This window comes from Podarcis filfolensis, assembly GCF_964270895.1.
Source record: "Podarcis filfolensis genome assembly, chromosome: 5".
Taxonomy (NCBI): domain Eukaryota; kingdom Metazoa; phylum Chordata; class Lepidosauria; order Squamata; family Lacertidae; genus Podarcis; species Podarcis filfolensis.
Genome location: NC_139608.1, coordinates 8,629,747 through 8,650,834, shown reverse-complemented (window position 1 = coordinate 8,650,834; position 21,088 = coordinate 8,629,747). Strand labels below are relative to the sequence as shown.

At 46.3% G+C, this 21,088-nt stretch overlaps 2 protein-coding genes across 2 annotated transcripts in view; both read right to left on the bottom strand.

The window, feature by feature from the left end:
* The window catches only part of KNG1 (kininogen 1), a 29,088-nt gene extending 27,872 nt beyond the window's left edge, over positions 1-1,216 (bottom strand). The window contains exon 1 of the mRNA XM_083612867.1: positions 815-1,216. Within this exon, the coding sequence (XP_083468993.1) occupies positions 815-1,003 (189 nt within the window). The 5' untranslated portion in view covers positions 1,004-1,216. The remainder of the gene's footprint in view (positions 1-814) is intronic.
* A 2,141-nt stretch (positions 1,217-3,357) lies between these two features.
* Positions 3,358-19,942, bottom strand: HRG (histidine rich glycoprotein). The gene is made up of 7 exons (XM_083612878.1): positions 19,581-19,942; positions 15,876-15,986; positions 15,038-15,125; positions 12,814-12,980; positions 10,775-10,888; positions 7,919-8,014; positions 3,358-4,232 (listed from the first exon to the last, which is right to left on the bottom strand). The coding sequence occupies exons 1-7, from the start codon at positions 19,782-19,784 to the stop codon at positions 3,447-3,449; spliced, it is 1,566 nt and encodes a 521-aa protein (XP_083469004.1). The 5' UTR covers positions 19,785-19,942; the 3' UTR covers positions 3,358-3,446.
* Positions 19,943-21,088: the final 1,146 nt, after the last annotated feature.

Genomic DNA, 21,088 nt, shown 5'->3' with positions numbered 1-21,088 from the left:
CTCACTTGACCTTTAACTGGTCACACTGTTGCCTTAGAGGAGGAGAGGCAGCAATGAGATTGACACTGGAGCCAATCTGGCACTTCTTGCCATTATACTTGGACCGTGCCACCCTCCCTGCTGCCTTGCCCTCCCCCCCCCCTTGCCACCCTAGGGTCCTTCAGGAGGAAAGATGGAATATAATGCTAAAACTAAGTACTACGTCCCGGTAAACAGCAACCATTCAACTTATGGGTGGTCCTTTGAGCACTGCCATCCCACCCCACAATCGTCAGCTACTGAGTGGAGGTATTAATCAAATTGTGAGAGGTGCTTAAAAAAAGGACTAAAGGTTTAGAAAAAGACAAAACTGGGAAAGCAGCCCTCCACTGCTCCACTGCCGGGGAGCAGTGTTCCTGGGATTTCTGGCTTTACGCATTTTTGCGTACTTGCACGGAACTGGACCCTCGCGTAAGTTGCAAGTTACCTGCGTAAAACTCTGTGGGTGAACACTTTCTGAAGTCCGGCGTGAGCTCTATGCAGTGATAATTATTAATACAATTGAAATATTCAGTAAACGGAGTCGTAATTGGTGCTCATTTAATTTTATACTAGTTAGAGTGCTTCAATATTAAGGAGAGAGAGAGAACTATATGAGAGCAATGATGATAGGAGAGAGATAAAATTAGCACTCCTGACTCATGAGCAATGTCCCCTCCTGCAACCGATCCCATTGATTTGTAGGAAATGTCTTCTTGTAGAACAAATTAATAGTCCTTGCATGAGAAGATTAATAATCAGTGATGATTTTTCTGCTGTTCCAGAATCTACTTACTGTTTTGCTGGCATCAAGGACTACACTGAGTGCATATTTGTTGCCACTAGTTATGCCTCGATTCAATTCCTTCAGGGCTAGATCCACCGCGTTAAAGACCCCAGGATCATCGCAGTCTACCTTCTGGCCTTGGAGAGGGCTGGCATGGCAGCAGCAGAAGGCAAAGGCTAACAGAATGAAGAGTCCCATGTCCAGGTGAGGAAGAAGGTCCTGAAACCTGGGGAGAGGAAAAGGGAGAGAAAAGACTCTCCAAAAGCCTGATGGGGAAATGCCTTGCCGTGGAAGACTGGAACAGCCTTCTTTTGATTTAAGTTAATCAAGCAAAAGCAGAAAGAGGGCAGGAGGGCTTGATGGACTCTTGTCGCTTCCTGTGTACAGTGCAAACAACCTTTTGGGTTTATCCAAACATCTGCTGTTTTCTTTTTAAAGAGGCAGCCCTGCACTGTGATGACACCATGTTTGTTCACCTGCCGCTCTGGTTACAGGGCGAACCTCAGGATGTCAGGGTCAGAACAAAGATTACCAGTTCTAGGTCATGTTTTGTACGCCCTAGAACATTCTGCAGTCTTATGGTGAATATGCCGATTTCAAAACTTAGATGGATACTGAGAAAGCTGAGGTGGAACCTCAGGAAAACAAACCAAGAGGCCCTGTTCCAGCCCCCAAAGGGGACCTTTCCCCCTCTGTAACACCATCCTTCAGAGAACGCAAATTTGCCAAGGAGGTGAGAACCAAAAAATGACTTAGGGGAGAGATGCAGGTCCCTGGCTGCATAGGCAGTCATTGTGGGATGCTTTCCCTTAGATACGCACCTGGTACCTGTTTACCTTGGCATTTGCTTGTTTATTTCACTAAAATTTGAAGGCCGATTGATTGCAACAAAACTTCTGAGTGGTTTATAATATTACAATGATCAATAAAACCAGTTTGTTTAAAATGATTAAAAAACAAACAAAACTAAAAGCATTTAAAGATAATTGAAATTAACAGCAAAAGAGATTAAAACACCTCTCCACGTAGGCCGACAATGTTTCAAGCAGGTGCCAAAAAGAGTAAAGGGGAAGGCATCTGCCTGTTTTCAATCGGCAGGGAGTTCCAAAGTGTAGATGCTGCTGCAGTAAAGTACGGATTATTTAAAATTGCAGAATGAATATTTGCACCTGTAACAGTGCCAATTCTTCAGATCAAAGCAGTTGCACGGGCCTATATGGGTAAGGCAATCTCACAAGTAAACTGATCCCCAAATGTGAAGGGCTGTATATACGAAGAAGCAATAGTAGCAACTTGTTGCAGAAGACAGAATTGGAATTCAAGATAAGCTTAACAGATTGGAGAACTGGGCCCAAACTAACAGAATGAATTTCAATAGGGACAAATGTAAGGTTCTGCACTTAGGCAAGATAAAGCCACCAGCACAGATACAAGAAGGGAGACACCTGGCTTGCCAGCCGTACACGTGAAAAGGATCTGGGGATCTTAGTAGAACACAAACTTAATATGAGTCAACAGTGTGATGCAGCGGCAAAAAGAGAGAGAAAACCTTAGGCTATTCTAGGCTGCATCAACAGAAGTATAGTGTCCCAATCAAGGGAAGTCACAGTAATGCTCTTTTTTGCCTTGGTCAGACCCCACCTAGAATACTGTGTCCAGTTGTGGGCACCACAATTTAAGAAGGATACTGATAAGCTGGAATGGGCGCAAAGGAGGGCAACCAAGATGATAAAAGGTCTGGAAACCAAGGCTTATGAGGAACAGTTGAAGTTGCTGGGTGTGCTTGGCCTGGATAAGAGGAGACTGAGAGGAGATATGACAGCCACCTTCAAATATCTAAAGGGTTGTCATATGGAAGATGGAGTGAGCCGTCCTGGATTCTGCACTCATCATCTGACGCCCTTCTTCATGTGCCTCCTTCACATGAGGTTCAGAGGGTGGCAACATGAGAACTGGCCTTCTCTGTGGTGGCCCCCCATCTGTGGAATGCTCTCCCCAGGGAGGCTTGTCTGGAGCCTTCATTATATATTTTTAGGTGCCAGGCGAAAACGTTCCTCTTCAGCCAGACCTTTGGCTGATTAATATTCTATAGGCTTTTAAATGTGTCTGTAGGAAGGGTGTGTGTGTTATTGTTATGCTGTTTTGTTTTATTTATTCTCACGTTTTCATCCTGTAGTTTATTCTGTGAACTGCCCCGAGATCTTATGATGAAGGCTGATATATACCGTATTTTTCGCTCTATAAGACGCACCAGACCACAAGACACACCTAGTTTTTGAAGGAGGAAAACAAGAAAAAAAATATTCTGAATCTCAGAAGCCAGAACAGCAAGAGGGATCGCTGCACAGTGAAAGCTGGGATAGCTGCGCAGCCTGCATTCGCCCCATAAGACGCACACACATTTCCCCTTACTTTTTAGGAGGGAAAAAGTGAGTCTTATCGAGCAAAAAATACGGTAAATCTAATAAAACCAACAAACCAAACATAGGTTTTCTGCTTGAGACATACCTCTTTCCATAAATGCTCATTCCCTCTCAGAATAAAAGAAACTGTTTTGTGTATAGAGATGTTTTATTTTTCACTATTGAAGGCCGTGGAGCTATGTAGTTACGGAAACACTTTGGCTTAATGGGAATGTGTTTCATTGTGGATACAAAGACAAAAGGCCCGGCCGATCATACTTGGGCTTCCCTGGGCATGATTTTGATTCTGAATCAGCTTCTGGGAATGGCTGCAGTGCTGGTTTCTGGCGAAGGCCTTTGCCGCACAAAGGCGGCCCCCTGTGGCCTCCCTGCTGACTGTCTGGGCCGCCAAAGAAGTCTGCCCCAGGAACTTGGAGGACATTGTTTGGACTCGCAACTGGGATGTAGTAGACCGACCCGGCTTTGCTGCCGTGGAAAGGGTGGTGGTCTTCAAAGGAACTGTGCTCTTCAGAGGATCCTCCTCCTCTTCTCCCAGCTGACCTCATACGACACCTGGGGCCGTGACAGCGCTTGTCGCTATGCCTGCGAACCCGCTGATCTGGGGGAGACGTGGGACGATCGTTGGGGACATCAGGAGGGGGAGGAGGATGGCAAAGAGGCCCATGTGGTGGCCCTGGAGGAGGTGGGGGACGGTTACCAGGTGGGAAATGGTGTGGTCCGCCAGGGGGTGGAGGAGGGCAGCAAGGTCCTGGAGGAGGGGGAAAGTCAGGATATTCTTCAGAGCAATTGTGGTCACCTCTGGGCCCTGCATGCCCGTGATGCCCATGATGCCCATGCCCATGCCTGCGATGCCCATGATGTTTGTGATGCCCATGGTGAGGTCCGAAGCTGTGATGGTGATGATGGTGACAAGGACCATGGTGGTGGTGGTCACGGTTGTGATGGTGCCCATGCGGCGGGTGCCTGCATGTGTGCCCGCACACATGGCAACCTTTTCCTGTATCCTGGAGCGCAGCCACCAGGTGTGCATGCAGCACACATGAGAACGGGAAGCAAAAGGAGGAAAGAAAGAAAGAAAGAAAGAAAGAAAGAAAGAAAGAAGAAAGAAAGAAAGAAAGAAAGAAAGAAAGAAAGAAAGAAAGAAAGAAAGAAAAGGAGTTAGCTTACGAACCTTTCACAATTTTCATTGCACCAGCGAATGCACCCAACTCCTTTTTTTTTGCCTTGGATGTAGATTGTCAGTCCTTGGACTTTGGGCTGCTATCACGTTCACCATGAAACAGCACCCTACCATTTATCCTCTCCATGCCTGTAAGCCTGTAAGCTGTGCTCTTTATAAACCTGTGATGACCTGGGACTTGGGCTCAGACTCGGATCCAGAGGAGTCTCAGTCTGCACCGGATCCTTTGCCTCAGGCATCATCTGAATCAGGTCTAGGGTCTGATCCTGAAGAGTCCCAGTCTGCACAGGTTCCCCTGCAACAAGCACCAGCTGGGCCGAGTCAGGGGCCTGAGCCTGCCCTGGCTCCAGATGCGGAAATTACCTCGTTGCCTTCAGCTGGGCCATCACTTACAGCTGCTCGACTACTGGTTGGGTCAGGGGAGGCTGAGGCGGCCCCTGGGTCTAGTAACCCACCGACGTCTCCCGAGCTGCAGAGACTAAGGTCTGAGAGAAGGAGAGACCTGAGTACTTGCAGGAGGAGTGCTCGCCTTTGGGCGAAACAGGGAGGTGAGTTGCCGGGGGATCAGGACCGGCCGCTACCCCGACAAAGATAAAAGGCTGTTGGACCCCACCCCAGGTTGTGGGAGCAACGTTGCTGTATGTTAGATCCTGCCTGAGATTCTGTATCTGTCCTTGTCTGGTTTCCTGCCTTGTGTCCTGCCTTGGCCCCGTCGGACTGACTCCTAGCAGAACCTCCAGATTCTGGTCCGCTCCAGGTCTGCGTTTCACGGGTTACCCCCGGGCCCAGCACAAAACCCAACCATCTCTGGATGCTGGTCGTGTTGACTAGGGCTGATGGGAGTCCAACAACATCTGTTTGACAGTGGAAGAGATTCCTTTGAGAGGTTGTGGACGCTCCTTCCTTGGAGGTTTTTAAGCAGAGGTTGGATGTCCACCTGTCATGGGTGCTTTAGTTAGATTCCTACATTGCAGGGGATTGGACCAAATGACTATTGGGGTCCCTTCCAATTCCAGAACTCTATGATCCTGTGAATGGCCACAATTAGGCACCCCTGCCTTAAGCAGTGTGAGATTTCCTTAGAATCTTCTCTTTCACTTGCCTTTTTTGGCCTTATTTGTCTCATCTGCACTTTTCACTGTGTCCAGCAGGAAAAGGCATCCTTATCAGGAGGTCCTGTCTGCTTGCAATAGGAGTTAGGCTTTGGTGTGGTGCAGTGGCGTAGCGTGGGTTGTCAGCACCCGGGGCAAGGCAAGTAATTTGCACCCCCTAACCCATGGATTTGCGCCCCCTAACCCGTGGATTTGCGCACCCTAACCCTAACCCCCAGATGTTGCGCCCGGTGCGGCCGGCCCCCCCTGCACCCCCCACGCTACAGAAACTAGAGGGTACCCCACCAAAATTCCACCTTGCCCAAATCTTGCAGGACAAGGATACCCACACGACCCTGAAGGTGGCTAGGTTCCTAGTTGCTGTCCTTTCCCAAAAGCGACGCCAAGGAGCTCTACAAGCTAATTAAGGCGTAGTATGCCTTTCCATTTTATAGTATTTTATTGTTATAGTAGTGTTTTAGCGATTGCTTTTTTTTTTCTCCTTACGGCACAAGCTGTTATTTATGTGTTGTTTTTACCTGTATGGGCCTATGGCCGTAATAAATGATATTCACGCTACGCCACTGGTGTGGTGGCACCTACCCTCATGGATTCTCTCCTGCTAGATATTAGACACATGCAATCCTTTCGGTCTTTTCTGTGCCTATTGAAGGCTTTCCTCTTCCCCTCCCTCCTTAGGATCTCTTCCCTCGCAAAGTTACTCCTGCTGTTGCTGATATTGCTTAGATCCCAAAAAACCTTCCCTTCCTGCAGAGAAGCTGGACATAAGCCTAGCCAATCAGGATTGGCGATTTCCCTGCAATGATTGCAATGCAGAGTTGGATTCGATCGATATACTGCGATGCGTTCAACACATGTGTTAGTTTACAGCTGAATGGCTCCAATATGGCAGTCTATGTGCAAAGCTTTGGAGGAAAAACAGAAGCCGCCAAATGATGGAGCCAGGTAGCGCACAGTTATTGCAAAAAGCACCCAAAAATACTCAGATGCATTGCTGTGAAGGAGCCTGATTTGCACATTGGGTAGAGCTGCAACATATGCTTAATTGTCACCTTTGTAATATATTAGCCAGCAAACCAGTGCTTGTTGGGACATTTGTGGCACTATCCCAGCCACTCTCGATAAGTAAGACCTGGTGTCACACTAATGAAATGTGAAATTGGGGCTTCTGATGTGGTGCAGAAGTCAGGCAAGGAGGCTGAAATGGGCCACTTGCTCTCTTCTCCTGTGGAGTAAAGACTGAAGGGAGCTGAACTGCTGCAGTATTGGATCCTTGAAAAGAGATTTCCTAATTTTAAGGAATGCTGCAGTTCTTCCTGGCTCATGTCGTTATAAGTGGGTTGCATTTTCTTGCAATAAATCACTAGTATAGGGTTGCCATGTTTCAAAAAGGGAAATTCCGGGCACAAAAGTTGCTGAACTTTTTTTCACAAACTTGTTGAGTTTTGCTGAGTTTTTTGTTTTTGTTTTGCAAAATCTCCAATTAATGTGAGCCACATTAGCAGCTTGTACTTCCTATTCATTGAAACTCTAGAGACCAAAAGAAAGCACAGTATAGAACCCTCTTTGGTGCTCTCTGCTGGGTGGAATACAAATTTGCTATTGCCACTTCCGAACGGAAGTACAGTGGAACATTGGTTTTTGAACGTCTCGGCTGCTGAATGATTCAGAAGCCGAACACCGAAAACCCGGAAGTGAATTCTTCTGTTTTTGAACATGCCTCGGAAGTCAAACGGCTTCCACCATGCGTTCTTCCATTTTGATTTTTGGTTTTCGAACATTTTGGAAGTCAAACGGACTTCTGGAACGGATTAGGTTCGAAAACCGAGGTTCCACTGTAATTGCAGTGCACCTAAATTTTCTGCCACCACCTAGTGGATTGGTTTATGCTGCACAGATTGTGTCCTTGAATGTTCCCCCCTTCAATGTTCTGCTTCCCCCAAAAACCTGCAGCGGCTGTGTGTGCATGCTGTGTAACATGCTTACCTTAATTGTACACAGTCACACAACTGCCATCAGCACGCAGTTCATCTTGCGTCCACAGTGCGAGCATGGCACATGGCGCATGACATCAGCACGTCCTGTGGCGTGCTGACGTCACTTGCGCATGTTGCAGGCACCGGCCCCCTCAACTATGGAGGCAAGGCAGTGCGCTTGTTTCTGTCGATGCTGCCTGCTTCTGTCCTTGCCTTAAAGCAGGCTTCCTCAACCTCGGCCCTCCAGATGTTTTGAGACTACAATTCCCAGCATCCCTGACCACTGGTCCTGCTAGCTAGGGAACATGGGAGTTGTAGGCCAAAAACATCTGGAGGGCCGAGGTTTAGGAAGCCTGACTTAAAGGTAGGTGGGAAGGCCACTCCCTTTAGCCGTGGAGCAGGGGGCAGGGGAATAGACTTACTTGAATATCGTAGATTTCACAGGACTCTATTTCAATCACACTGGGATCTTTTGCATCTGACTCCTTAACAGCTTTTCCTCTGCAGAGTCCTTTGCGCTGCAGAGAAGGAGGAAATGTCAACGAGAATCTGTGCCCCTGCACTAGATGGTGCTGCAGATTCTTTTGTGTGTCAAGGCACGCGGGCCACAAAGTTCCCAGAAGAACACAATAAAACACAATGACACGGAGTAGTTTGGTTTATGGGTTCAAATAGGCCACAACTTCATTGGTTACAGATGTGAGCAGTTTGGCTTAGGCATTGGAGTGAAGTCAGGCTACATCTTGACTCCTGCCCATCTGTAGAGAGTCCATGGAAAGGTAAACCACTGATAGGGGGTGTCCTATGACTTACATTAGATAGAGGTGTCAGGAGCTCGTCCTACACTCGAGTAGGACCCTGGCAGAGAAACATGCCCGACTGGCATGTTCTCTCCCTCCTGGTCGCTCGTTCGGGAGCTTCATAAGCTTTCTTCAGCCCAAACATCACAGCGACTAATGCCAACAGACATCGGCACACTTAGGGATCCACAGAGTCTTTGCAGCTTGTGTAACAGACCTCAGCAACTCAGCATTTTGGCTAATCTACTTTATTTACATATAAACACACACGGAGCACTGCAACATGGCTCCTTTTCTCTCTAGCATCAGACAGCAAAGAGGAAGAGAACAAAGGACAATAGTCCCACTTCACAGAACACAGTAACACAAACATCCTGTCTCCATCACTTCCCACTCTGTGGAGTCAAAACATATACCGTCATGTGATAGACAAAAATCCCATGACTGCAACCATGGAGGAGGAATTCTAACAAGAGGCAGCACCCCAAGGGGTCCCTGTAGGAGCTTCGGACAGCATGTCACACTCCAGATCCCTTTAACAGGATACCCTTACTGAGGAGGGCCAGGCGAAGGCTACAAGCTCCCCTCCAACCAAAGGCTTATCCAATGCCTACTGCCACTTGAGCCCAAGATCCAGGGAAGGGGGTGAGAAAGAGGGTGCCGGCTGGCTGCTCCAGGGTTACATTACTTGCGGCACACCCACCCTGCCAGCTGATTGGGGCTGTCTCACAGCACTGCTGACGCGGCTGGCTGTGATGTAGGGGAAAGGATGGTGCTGCAGATTCTTTTCCAGGGGCGTAAGAAGAGACTGCTGGGTCAGGCCAAAGGCCCAGGTAGACAAGCATCCTGTTCTCACACTGGCTGACCGGATGCCCCTGAGATGCTCACAGGCAGGACCTGAGCACCACAGCAACTCCCCCTTGGGGATCCCAGCTACTGGTATTAGGACCCATACTGCCTCCAATAGTTATGGTAGCACAGAGCTATCATGGGTGGTAGCCATTGATACCAAATGGAGAGGCCTAAGCGTTGCTTCTAAAGGTGCAATCCTGTTATCCCCAAGAGAACCATGGCCCCAACAGCCCTTGTCAAGGGAGGGAGGTTAAAAAAAAAGTGTCAAAATGCATATCTTTTGAAAGAAAATGCATTTAGAGATGTAGTTTGAGAGGAAACCATTTAAATACAGTGAGATGTTGTGCTGGCCATCAGGCAATGGCTTTTTCCACCTGCCTTGCCCATCCCTCCAGCTCTAAGAGCCTTCAGAATGGAGTTGTTGCCACAGAGTTTGTGTCCTTTGATGAACAGAGTGGAAGACTGTGAGTCATGGGGGTGTGTGAACTCAACAGCGCTTAGTTTGTTTTTGGTTGTTGGTTTGTTAATGTTGCTAATATTGTTTTGTGCAGTGCTCTTTTTCTAGAAAAAGAGGTGCCAGAACTCACCACGAACACCTCCCTTGTTCTCTTAGAATGGCAATGGCGCCCACCTGAGAGGTGCCAGAACTGAGTTCTGGTGAGTTCTGGCTGGGGAAAAAAAAGCCCTGGTTTTGTGGATTACGAGTGCTGTAATGCTTTGTAGTTTCTTGTCGTTCTGCAGTTTAACTTATTTTTTAGTCGTTTTGTTAACAGTGTTTTATAGAAGATTGTTCTACTGAAGATTTGTAATTGTTTTACTGACGATTTGTTTGTTATTCTGCATGATTTACACTGTAATTGTTTTGTTTTTTATTTTTATACATTTATTTCCATTTTATACATTTATTTGACAAAGTAATAATCATAAACAAATAAGAATAAAAATGTGCACAGCACCACTGAGACCATTCCATTGTAACTATCCAACCTCCCAAAATTTCAACACCTCTTGCGATGGTTTGACCCCTTTCCGTTTTAACAGTACAAATTCTACAGACACCCTCCATATCTCCTCAAAATCATTTCTCCTGCATATTCCCTGTCTTACCTTAATGGCACATGTGAATTAATCATTAATAGCTATATCCCACACCTCTTTATACCATTCTTCCATTTTATATTCTGCATGCCCCTTCCACTTCCTAGCCATTGTAATTTGTGCAGCTGTCAATAAATTTGTGAGCAAGAGTTACGCTGTAATTGTGATGATATTTAAATCAGCCTGGGGGAACTTCAGGCCTGTGGGCTAAATGTGGACCTCAAGACCTCTCCACCAGGCCCTTGGGGCTCTCACTAGGCCACGCCCTCTCCCCAGGCCACACCCCCTGCCTCTGCACCCTCCTCAATGCTGGATTGCATCCTTGAACTCTGATAATGGCTCCTGCTTGCCTGGATAGGCGGCGAAGAGCTGTGAGTGTGTGTCTAGAAACCTCTCACATTTCCCCTCAAGATTTAGCTTCTAGGGTTAGCTAACCCACAGCCTGTTGAACTGGGGCAGGTGGGAGTTGTAGTTCAAAACACCCAGAAAGCGCCACGTTGCAGAGCTTATGCTAGACTCTTCGCTTACCGCAGTTCTGTCAGAGAGAAATTCACACGCCGAGATATTCCTTGCAAGACTGGCTCTCGGGCACGAGGTTTCTTTGATGGTAAACTCAACAACGTACGCCGTACGATCGGCCACCTGCAGGGGAAAGGCCAGGCAAGAGCCCAAATAATAATAATAATAATAATAATAATAATAATAATAATAATAATAATATTTATACCCTGCCCATCTGGCTAGGTTTCCCCAGCCACTCTGGGCAGCTTCCAACAGAACACTAAAATACAGTAACCTCTTAAACATTAAAAGCTTCCCTAAACAGGGCTGCCTCCAGATGTCTTTTAAAAGTTTGGTAGTTATTTTTCTCTTTGACATCTGGTGGGAGGGCGTTCTACAGGGCGGGTGCCACCACCGAGAAGGCCCTCTGCCTGGTTCCCTGTAACTTGGCTTCTTGCAGCGAGGGAACTGCCAGAAGGCCCTCGGTGCTGGACCTCAGTGTCCGGGCAGAACGATGGAGGTGGCACAGCCATTTGAAATGCCAAGGCATGCCTTTCCTCTTTGTGTTGGGCCCCTGGTAGCTACACGGCAAATTTAAACCAGCTGAATTTCATTAATTACCAAAAATTATATATCACATGATTGTAAAAAAACAATAACAACCCCAAATCACTGCCCCTCTAAAAGGTTTACAAATATATAAATTAAAACATTAAAATCATAGATTAAAAACAGTCGGAAGCAGGTATTTAAAAATAGTCAAAATATGATTAAAGCATAAAACAAAACACTTCTAACTTCTTTGTGTCGGGATATGCTTCCCTAAACAAAAGTGATTGAAGCAGGCGCGGAACAGAGTGCATTTATGGTGCCTTTGTTGTTGGCATCTGACAATGGAGTGTGCCTCCGGGGGTGAAGTCATACTGCTGCAGAATCACAGCGCCTGCTGTGGCTTCAGAGACCCATAACTTGGAATGGCTGCCTCCTGTGTTGTTTTTGTTGCATTAGAAGCACTGCAACAATCTCTCCAGGCCACAAGCCTGGGCAGTGTGTCTGGAGGTCTTGGGCTGCCCAGACAAGAAGACCCCTCTCTTGGACTCACTGATGTGGTCCAAAGGAAAGCACCAGCTTGGCCACAGGAGTTGCCAGAAGGGGGCGTGAAGGGCGCTATCCAACCGTCTTAGGGACTCCACTCCAGATTTGTGTAGGCTTTACTCCTTGTGGCCTTTCCTCCTCCCGAAGATGTCCTGCAAGGTATGGATTTTTCCTTGGGTTTACTCCCAGAGCCTGCCAGATGTCAATAGGCACTGAGCTCCAGACTGCAGGTGCCACCACACTAAAGAAATCCATTTCTTTTCCATGCGGAACAAGCATTACATGGCACCTTTGTAACGGTGCCAGTTCTGCACTGTCAAATTAACTGAATAGACATGGTTTGCCCCAGTGAACTCTGAGAATGTACTTGCCAAGCATTGTGGGCCTTTGACACCATCCTAATAGTACACAAAAGAGCACATGGCCTCTTTCCTAGCAAAGAAATGGGCATAGCTGTCAACTTACAGATTTGAAAATAAGGGGCCAGCAGCCTCGAAAATAAGGAATCAGCAGCCAAAATAAGGGATTTTAGTCAACCAGCAGCCAAACGAAGCCTCAAGCGGTGGTTCCCACAGCGCAGCAACCCGGCAAAGGGGATGCAGCAAGGAAAACCACAGGGAAGCGCTGAGCAAAGGCGAGTCCCCAGGCAACGCGGCCGATTTGATCAGCACAAGGCATGCAAGCTCCACCCCCCAGTCGTTCTTAGACTCCTTATTGGGTGAGCAATGCAGCCAAACAATACAGTTGGAGCCTCCCTCCTCCCTGGCCGGCAGGGAGGGAGGGAGAGGAGATGCTTCCTTTGAAACCCGGGAAATTTACGGGACATCATCAATCCGGGACAGCAGCGGGAAATGGCGCTGGGATAAGGGAGTTTCCCGCCAAATAAGGGACGGTTGACATCTATGAATGGGAGATGGGGAAAGCTTCACTTGTATCCAGCAATTTAAGTTCCAGGGCAGACTGATACATACCGCACTGAAAACTTTTTTTATTTCCTCCACCTTGTAATAGTTTGTCTGGTTGCTGTCCTGATTGTATTGCTCCAAGATCCCATTGGCGTACTTCATGTGCTCTTCAGCGGCTTCTATGACTGTTACCCTCACTGGACAATCCTTGCACTCGTATAATTCAGGTGGAACTGAGAAAAGTGAGCAGTTATCAGCACTGTATTTTGTTGCCTGGGATTATAATTAACATGCAGGGTGAAGTCATTGATTTATAGCACGTCCAATGTCCCAGTGTCGTCCTTTAATCCCTGACTTCCCTCGCCCTGTATCTTCCTCTGTATCAATCCCAATTCTCTTCAGCAGTGAATTCTCTCTCTTCAGGTGAATTACCTGCCTGTGTTTTTAAAGATATTGCATTTATACCTTTAAAAGTTAAGACGGTGCTTTTTTAAAATTAAACCTGAAAAATGGTCCTGAAAAGTAGGTTTCTGACATCACAAATCCCTACCCAGTCACCAAAGTCTGCTGCCAGCACCTGCTGAAAAGTAGGGGGAGGGGGGAAGGTTTCTACTGGGATCAGCTTGGGAGAAAAGATAATTCATATGATGACAATTAAGGGCTGTGGTTCAGTGGCAGACCATCTGGACTGCATGGAAAAGGCCCAGGTTCAATCCCTAATAATAACAACAATTATTATTATTATTATTTTTATTATTATTATTATTATTATTATTATTTATCATTTATACCCCACCCACTCTGGGCAGCTCCCAACAGAATATTAAAAACAGGATAAAACATCCAACATCAAAAACTTCCCTAAACAGGGCTGCCTTCTGAAAGTCATATAGTTGTTTATTTCCTTGTTATATGATGGGAGGGCATTCCACAAGGCTGGTGCCACTACTGAGAAGGCCCTTTGCCTGGTTCCCTGTAACCTCGCAGTGAGGGAGCTGCCAGAAGGCCCTCGGAGCTGGACCTAAGTGTCCGGTTTGAACGTTGGGGGTGGAGACGCTCCTTCAGGTATACTGGGACAAGGCCGTTTAGGGCTTTAAGGGTCAGCACCAACACTTTGAATTGTGCTCGGAAACGTAATGGGAGCCAATGTAGGTCTTTCAGGACTGGTATTATGTGGTCTCGGCGGCCACTCCCAGACACCAGTCTAGCTCCCGCATTCTGGATTAGCTGTAGTTTCTGGGTCACCTTCAAAGGTAGCTAGCATCTCTAGGTAGGGGTATAGGGCCACTGCGAATCCTTTTAGACTAAACCACCTGCTTTTGTGTGTCTGGAATGTAGCCTTGTGCACAAAGGCTAAGGCTCACATCTAGTGTTCCATTCCCCCCCCCCGGCACCCACCCATCCCTGGCACCCATGTGCCCCTTAGGAGGTTTTCCACAGGCAATGGACTCAAAATGGTTCCCCAGCCCTGGTATTCTGAGCAAGATGGACCCAATGATCTGACTCATTATAAGGCAGCTTCCCCTGTAATGCTGTCTTGAGAGCAGTAAATGTGAAAAGGATCTAGGAGTCTTGGTTGACCACAAACTTGACATGAGCCAACAGTGTGACGCGGCAGCTAAAAAAGCCAATGCAATTCTGGGCTGCATCAATAGGAGTATAGCATCTAGATCAAGGGAAGTAATAGTGCCACTGTATTCTGCTCTGGTCAGACCTCACCTGGAGTACTGTGTCCAGTTCTGGGCACCACAGTTCAAGAAGGACACTGACAAACTGGAACGTGTCCAGAGGAGGGCAACCAAAATGGTCAAAGGCCTGGAAACGATGCCTTATGAGGAACGGCTAAGGGAGCTGGGCATGTTCAGCCTGGAGAAGAGGAGGTTAAGGGGTGATATGATAGCCATGTTCAAATATATAAAAGGATGTCACATAGAGGAGGGAGAAAGGTTGTTTTCTGCTGCTCCAGAGAAGCGGACACGGAGCAATGGATCCAAACTACAAGAAAGAAGATTCCACCTAAACATTAGGAAGAACTTCCCTGACAGTAAGAGCTGTTCGACAGTGGAATTTGCTGCCAAGGAGTGTGGTGAAGTCTCCTTCTTTGGAGGTCTTTAAGCAGATGCTTGACAACCATATGTCAGGAGTGCTCTGATGGTGTTTCCTGCTTGGCAGGGGGTTGGACTCGATGGCCCTTGTGGTCTCTTCCAACTCTATGATTCTGTAATCCTATGATCTTTTTGTCTGTATCCTGTGTGAGTTCACAGACACTTCATTTGGAAGCTATGAATACCTGGGCTCATAGTGCAGTTGTATCTATGCAGTTTCTCTTCCTCAAGGAACCGGTTTATTTGCACAACAGCTTTACATCGCCCAAAGTCCTGGAGAAGGCAAAAGACAGACACCTGTCGGAAGCTCTGATACAAGCACCCGTCTTTTCCAAAAGCCACAAGGGATGTTTGCCTCCCTGCTCTGACAGTTACTGTAGTTTTCTTAAGCTGTGTCCACATTAGTGACTTAAAACACTGGAAGTCTGTTTCCGCTGTTGCAATTCAAGTCACATTTCTACCTTTTTGTACACATCAATGAGGGGCTTGGAATGTCTTCACCTGATGCACATTACCTGATTTGTGTCCCTGCACCTGCAACCCCCGCAAACTCCTGTTGTCTGAAGCTGTCCTCTGCGCATGCGCAGTCATTTGCGCATATGCGGTGGCTGTCTCAAATGTGCACATCTCAGCTTAACCGTGGCATACATTTTCAAGCTGGATGGAAGCCGGTTTGAGGGGAAATGAACCAAGCAGTAGCATTTTTCAAGGGCACACAGAATACATAGAGATTGTGGCCAATGACAAGCACTCTCACCTTCAAACGCCAGTGGTGGGAGTGTGCCAGAGGTGCAGTACACATCCTTAGTCACAAAAACATTGATATCCATAGAGCAGGCATAGGCAAACTCCAGATGTTTTGGGACTACAACTCCCGTCATCCCTGGCCACTGGTCCTGTTAGCTAGGGATCATGGGAATTGTAGACCAAAAACATCTGGAGGGCCGAGTTTGCCTATGCCTGCCACAGAGAATCGGCAGTATCCGTGAGTCTGCCGGAAGGAGTAAAGATGTTGTTACTTACTGTATAGCCGTAGAACGGCCTGTTTCCACAAGATGACCAGTTTTTCCGAGATAATACAGAGCATTCTGTTTCCAGCACATCCAGAGTTAAGTACAAGATGGAATCATTTCCCTGAAAGGGGAGGAAATGCAACAAAATCAAATGCATTTCTGCAGAAGATATTTTGGCAGTATCCAGCTACCCCCCATTTACCCCCCACCCCACCCCCAATTCTGTGTAATCCAACAGCTTTTTTTTTTAGTAATTCCCCCTGCGATTGGTGTGGCCTAGTTGTTAGTATTGGACTTGGACCTGGGAGGCCAGAGTTCAAATGCTGCAGCCGTGAAGCTCACCTTGGCCAGTCGTCCTCTCTCTCAGCCTAACCTGCCTTGCCAGTTGCTGTGGGAATTAAATGAAGGCGGGATGTCACGTTGAGCTCCTTGGCAGAAAGGCGGGATATATATGCAGTAATAAATTAGGGAATTATGTATTTCTCAGCAGGCAGGCACCTTTACAGCATGCCTTGAGTTGGTGGCAAGGAAAAGAAATAGGTATCAAATGAGACTTCCCTGGATGCCAAGATCCAACTTTGGGGCAAGTAATCTTTGGTGAGAGAACCGCAGCAGAGATTTAAAACAACAAAATATGCAGCAAATTAAAGCGTGGAAGTATAGGTTAGATTTTTTAAATATGCCCTTGTGAGTTCCTTCCAAAGTTTTCCTCATCCCCTAGCATATAAAAAGACTGCATGTTGGGTAGGTTTTTTAAAAAAGTTTTTTTTTAAGAGTTAACTTACAAACAATCCAATGATCAGATTCATGTGCTTCCGAATACAGTCATACCTCAGGTTACAGACGCTTCAGGTTGCGTTTTTTTGGGTTACGGACCGCCAAAACCCAGAAGTACAGGAATGGGTTACTTCCGGGTTTCGGCGGCCGTGCATGTGCAGAAGCGCTAAATTGCGCTTTGCGCATGCACAGAAGCATCAAATCGCAACCCACAAGTGCGCAGATGCACCACTGCGGGTTGCGAACGCTGCGGGTTGCGAACGTGCATCCCACACGGATCACGTTCGCAACCCAAGCGTTCACTGTAGATTGCACAGGCAGTAAAACTTAGCTGTTATGAAGTGGTTAAACTTCCCAAATTATTTGTTTCTGGGAGATGATATATAATGAACTGAAAAAGGTATTTAAATATACCTTCTTGAAGAAACCAGAGGCCTTTCTTCTGGGCATAGTTGACCAATCGGTGTTAAAGAAGGATAGAACTTTCTTTATGTATGCCACAACAGCAGCAAGAATACTTATTGCAAAATACTGGAAGACACAAGATCTACCCACTTTGGAAGAATGGCAGATGAAGGTGATGGACTATATGGAATTGGCAGAAATGACCGGCAGGATCTGAGATCAGGGGGAAGAGTCAGTGGAAGAAGATTGGAAGAAATTTAAAGATTATTTACAGAGATATTGTAAAATTAATGAACTTTAGAATAATGTTGGATTAAAATTAAGAGGTTTCTAGCTGTAATGGGTTAAAAGAATATGAAAAAAATGGGTTTATAAAAGTAAAATTTCAAGATCACAATAATCTAAGAATAAAGATTTGGGTAGAATAAAGAGGGAAACAAATTGCTGAGCTAATAAATTGAACTGGAATACAAAAAAGAGAGGTACGAGGAGGTCCAAGAAACAAGTAAATGAAAAATAATGTGATGGAAAGATTTTTTTTTCTTTCTTCTTTTTCTGTTTGTTTTTATTTTTTGTAATGTAAAAATCTTAATAAAAATCTTATTTAAAAAAAAAAACTTCCCAAATTATTTGTATAGTAACTCTATAATGGCTTGTGAGAGTCATGTTTGTTTGTTTGTTTTTAATATATATTTTTATTAGTTTTTACATATATTTTCCAAACAGAACATCTCATCTCATCTCATCTTATACAACATTTTGGCTATTTTAGCCTGAGGCTTCCATCAACCACGTCTAATGATTTCCAAACCTCATCTTTTAATCTTACATTTGTTATTCTAACTATTACTTTTAATAATCCATAACTTAAAATCCATTCTCATAAATCTTTTCTGCAATATTTCATATAGTTCTCCTTACAAAACTTCTCGTGAGAGTCATGTGGTTTGAGCTTGTAGCAACCAGCTATGTCCTCTTTACAAGCTGAGCTTCTCAGGTAGACTGGAGGGGGACAAAGCCTTGATTACCTAGTTCATCCCAAACAGAGCTAAACCTGGCAGGACAGCTTATTCTATGACATTAACCTCTCCATGCATCAATTAGATTTAAGCATTTTGGTTATATGAGGTGGGTTATCCCAACAGCCCCCTCTCTGGCAAATATAACAATTGCACGCACAATTAAGGAGCCACCCAGAGCCCCATTTTGACTCATTCCCAAAATGGTTTCTTGGTAGTGACTTGGTCAGAATGTCTGCTATCATTGGTTTGACATTTCTCCAGTTCGCATCACACGTATAGAGGTATTTCACACCAATGTGTTCTTCCATGAAACGTCTCGCTTTGAGACAATTTCAAACAGCTTTGGTTGTCCTCCATGGAGCCTGCTGGCTAGGGAGGATCATAGAATCATAGAATCATAGAGTTGGAAGAGACCACAAGGGCCATTGAGTCCAACCCCCTGCCAAGCAGGAAACACCATCAGAGCACTCCTGACATATGGTTGTCAAGCCTCTGCTTAAAGATGTCCAAAGAAGGAGACTCCACCACACTCCTTGGCAGCAAATTCCACTGTCGAGCAGCTCTTACTGTCAGGAAGTTCTTCCTAATGTTTAGGTGGAATCTTCTTTCTTGTAGTTTGGATCCATTGCTCCGTGTCCGCTTCTCTGGAGCAGCAGAAAACAACCTTTCTCCCTCCTCTATGTGACATCCTTTTATATATTTGAACATGGCTATCATATCACCCCTTAACCTCCTCTTCTCCAGGCTAAACATGCCCAGCTCCCTTAGCCGTTCCTCATAAGGCATCGTTTCCAGGCCTTTGACCATTTTGGTTGCCCTCCTCTGGACACGTTCCAGTTTGTCAGTGTCCTTCTTGAACTGTGGTGCCCAGAACTGGACACAGTACTCCAGGTGAGGTCTGACCAGAGCAGAATACAGTGGCACTATTATTTCCCTTGATCTAGATGCTATACTCCTATTGATGCAGCCCAGAATTGCATTGGCTTTTTTAGCTGCCGCGTCACACTGTTGGCTCATGTCAAGTTTGTGGTCAACCAAGACTCCTAGATCCTTTTCACATGTACTGCTCTCAAGCCAGGTGTCACCCATCTTGTATTTGTGCCTCTGATGGGAGTTGTAGTCCAAAAAACAGCTGAAGACCCAAATTTGGGATACCCTGGTGTAGACAATGGGCCAGAGGACTCGGTATAAGGCAACTCCCTGTACAGTCATACCTTGGGTTGAAGTAGCTTCAGGATAAGTACTTTTGGGTTGTGCGCTGTGGCGACCCAGAAGTAATGGAGCGCGTTACTTCTGTGTTTCACCACTCGCGCATGCGCAGACAGTCAAAATGACGTCACGCGCATGTGCGGAAGCGGGAAATCGTGACCCGCGCAGACATGCGGACACGGGTTGCGTTCACTTCTGGATGCGAACAGGGCTCTGGAACGGATCCCGTTCGCATCCAGAGGTACCACTGTGTTCCTAAGAGAAAAGTCAGCAAAGGAGTCAGTCAGAGCTGTAGTACTTACCGCATGTTGTATGTGAGCATCGGCAACACGCAAGAGGGTGAAAATATAGCCATCCTTGCGGTGCTTATTGATCAAGTCGAGGGCCACTCCAGCATCCCTTTCTATTCCTGCATCATTGCAGTCTGCAGAAACCACGGCGGCTTGGCTTTCGCCATTAGAGCCCAGCAGCACCGCCATCAGCACAGCAGCTGCCAGAAGCTCCATTTTGTCTGTGGTAGAAACTGGCTTCCTCAGCTCACCCCTTCTCTGCTCTCCCTTCGGAGTTTACATGTGAAGTGTCCTTCCAGAGATGCGCACACACGCAGGGGGATGCTTAAAGGTGCACCGTTTTATACCGACACAACATCTGCAAAGCTAAAGCTGTTGCCTTGATCCACAGTCAAGGGAGGCAAATAGAAAATGAATCATTAATGGAGTGACAGGAAGCCAAACAGAACGAGATTCAAGTTGGCCAAAGTAGCCATGTGTGAAGGAACAAAGGTATGTGGGCTTTGGCTGAAATAAAAAGTCCGCAAATAGGGAGGAGGCAGCTGTTTTTGCACAGATGTGATGGTCTCATGAAGAGAGTGCATTTTATCTATTCTATTTAATCATAGAATCTTAGAGTTAGAAGAGACCCTTAAGCGTCATCTAGTGGATACCCCTGCAATGCAGGAATCTCAACTAAACCATCCGTGCAAGATGGCCGTCCAAACTCTGCTTGAAAACCTCCAAGGAAGGAGAGTCCACCACCTCCTGAGGGACTCTTGTTCCACTGTCCATCACCTCTTACTGCCAGAAAGTTCTTCCTGACGTTTAGTCGAATCTCCTTCCTTGTAACTGGAAGCCATTGCTTGGGTCCTACCTTCCAGAGCAGGAGAAAAGAAGCATGCTCCCTCTTCCATGTGACAGCCCTTGAGATGTTTGAAGATGGCTATCATAACTTCAGGATTTATAAACTGCTCTACATTCAAGGGATACCCAAGTGGTGTGCAGAAATGGAAGAACTGGGGGAAGGCGGGGTATAGGCAAACTCGGCCCTCCAGATGGTTTGGGACTACAACTCCCATCATCCCTAGCTAACAGGACCAGTGGTCAGGGATGATGGGAATTGTAGTCTCAAAACATCTGGAGGGCTGAGTTTGCCTATGCCTGGCCTAGAGAGCAACTTTGGGGCTTTACGTCTGTAAGATTTTGCAGAAAGGGAGGCTGCTAAAGTGGTTGTATCTGCCGCTTTCTGAAGTTAATGGCTCCAATCAAGTCAGTTAAGGATCTCTTTGTAAGACTAAGGAGCACAGGTGACTGGAATTGCCATAGAAATGGCTACCTGGGGATGCTTCAGATCTAGAAGCGGAGCAAAAGGGAGCACTGCTTTCCCCTCTTTCGTGGTTGGAGATTATGTTATCACTGAGTATAAGGGAACATCAGGCAGTCACTGAAACATTTTTGTTAAGGCAACCTTATCCAGACACAGAGATGTTGACATATTTGAATCTTTGTTACAATTATTTTTTTTCTAAAAAATTTTT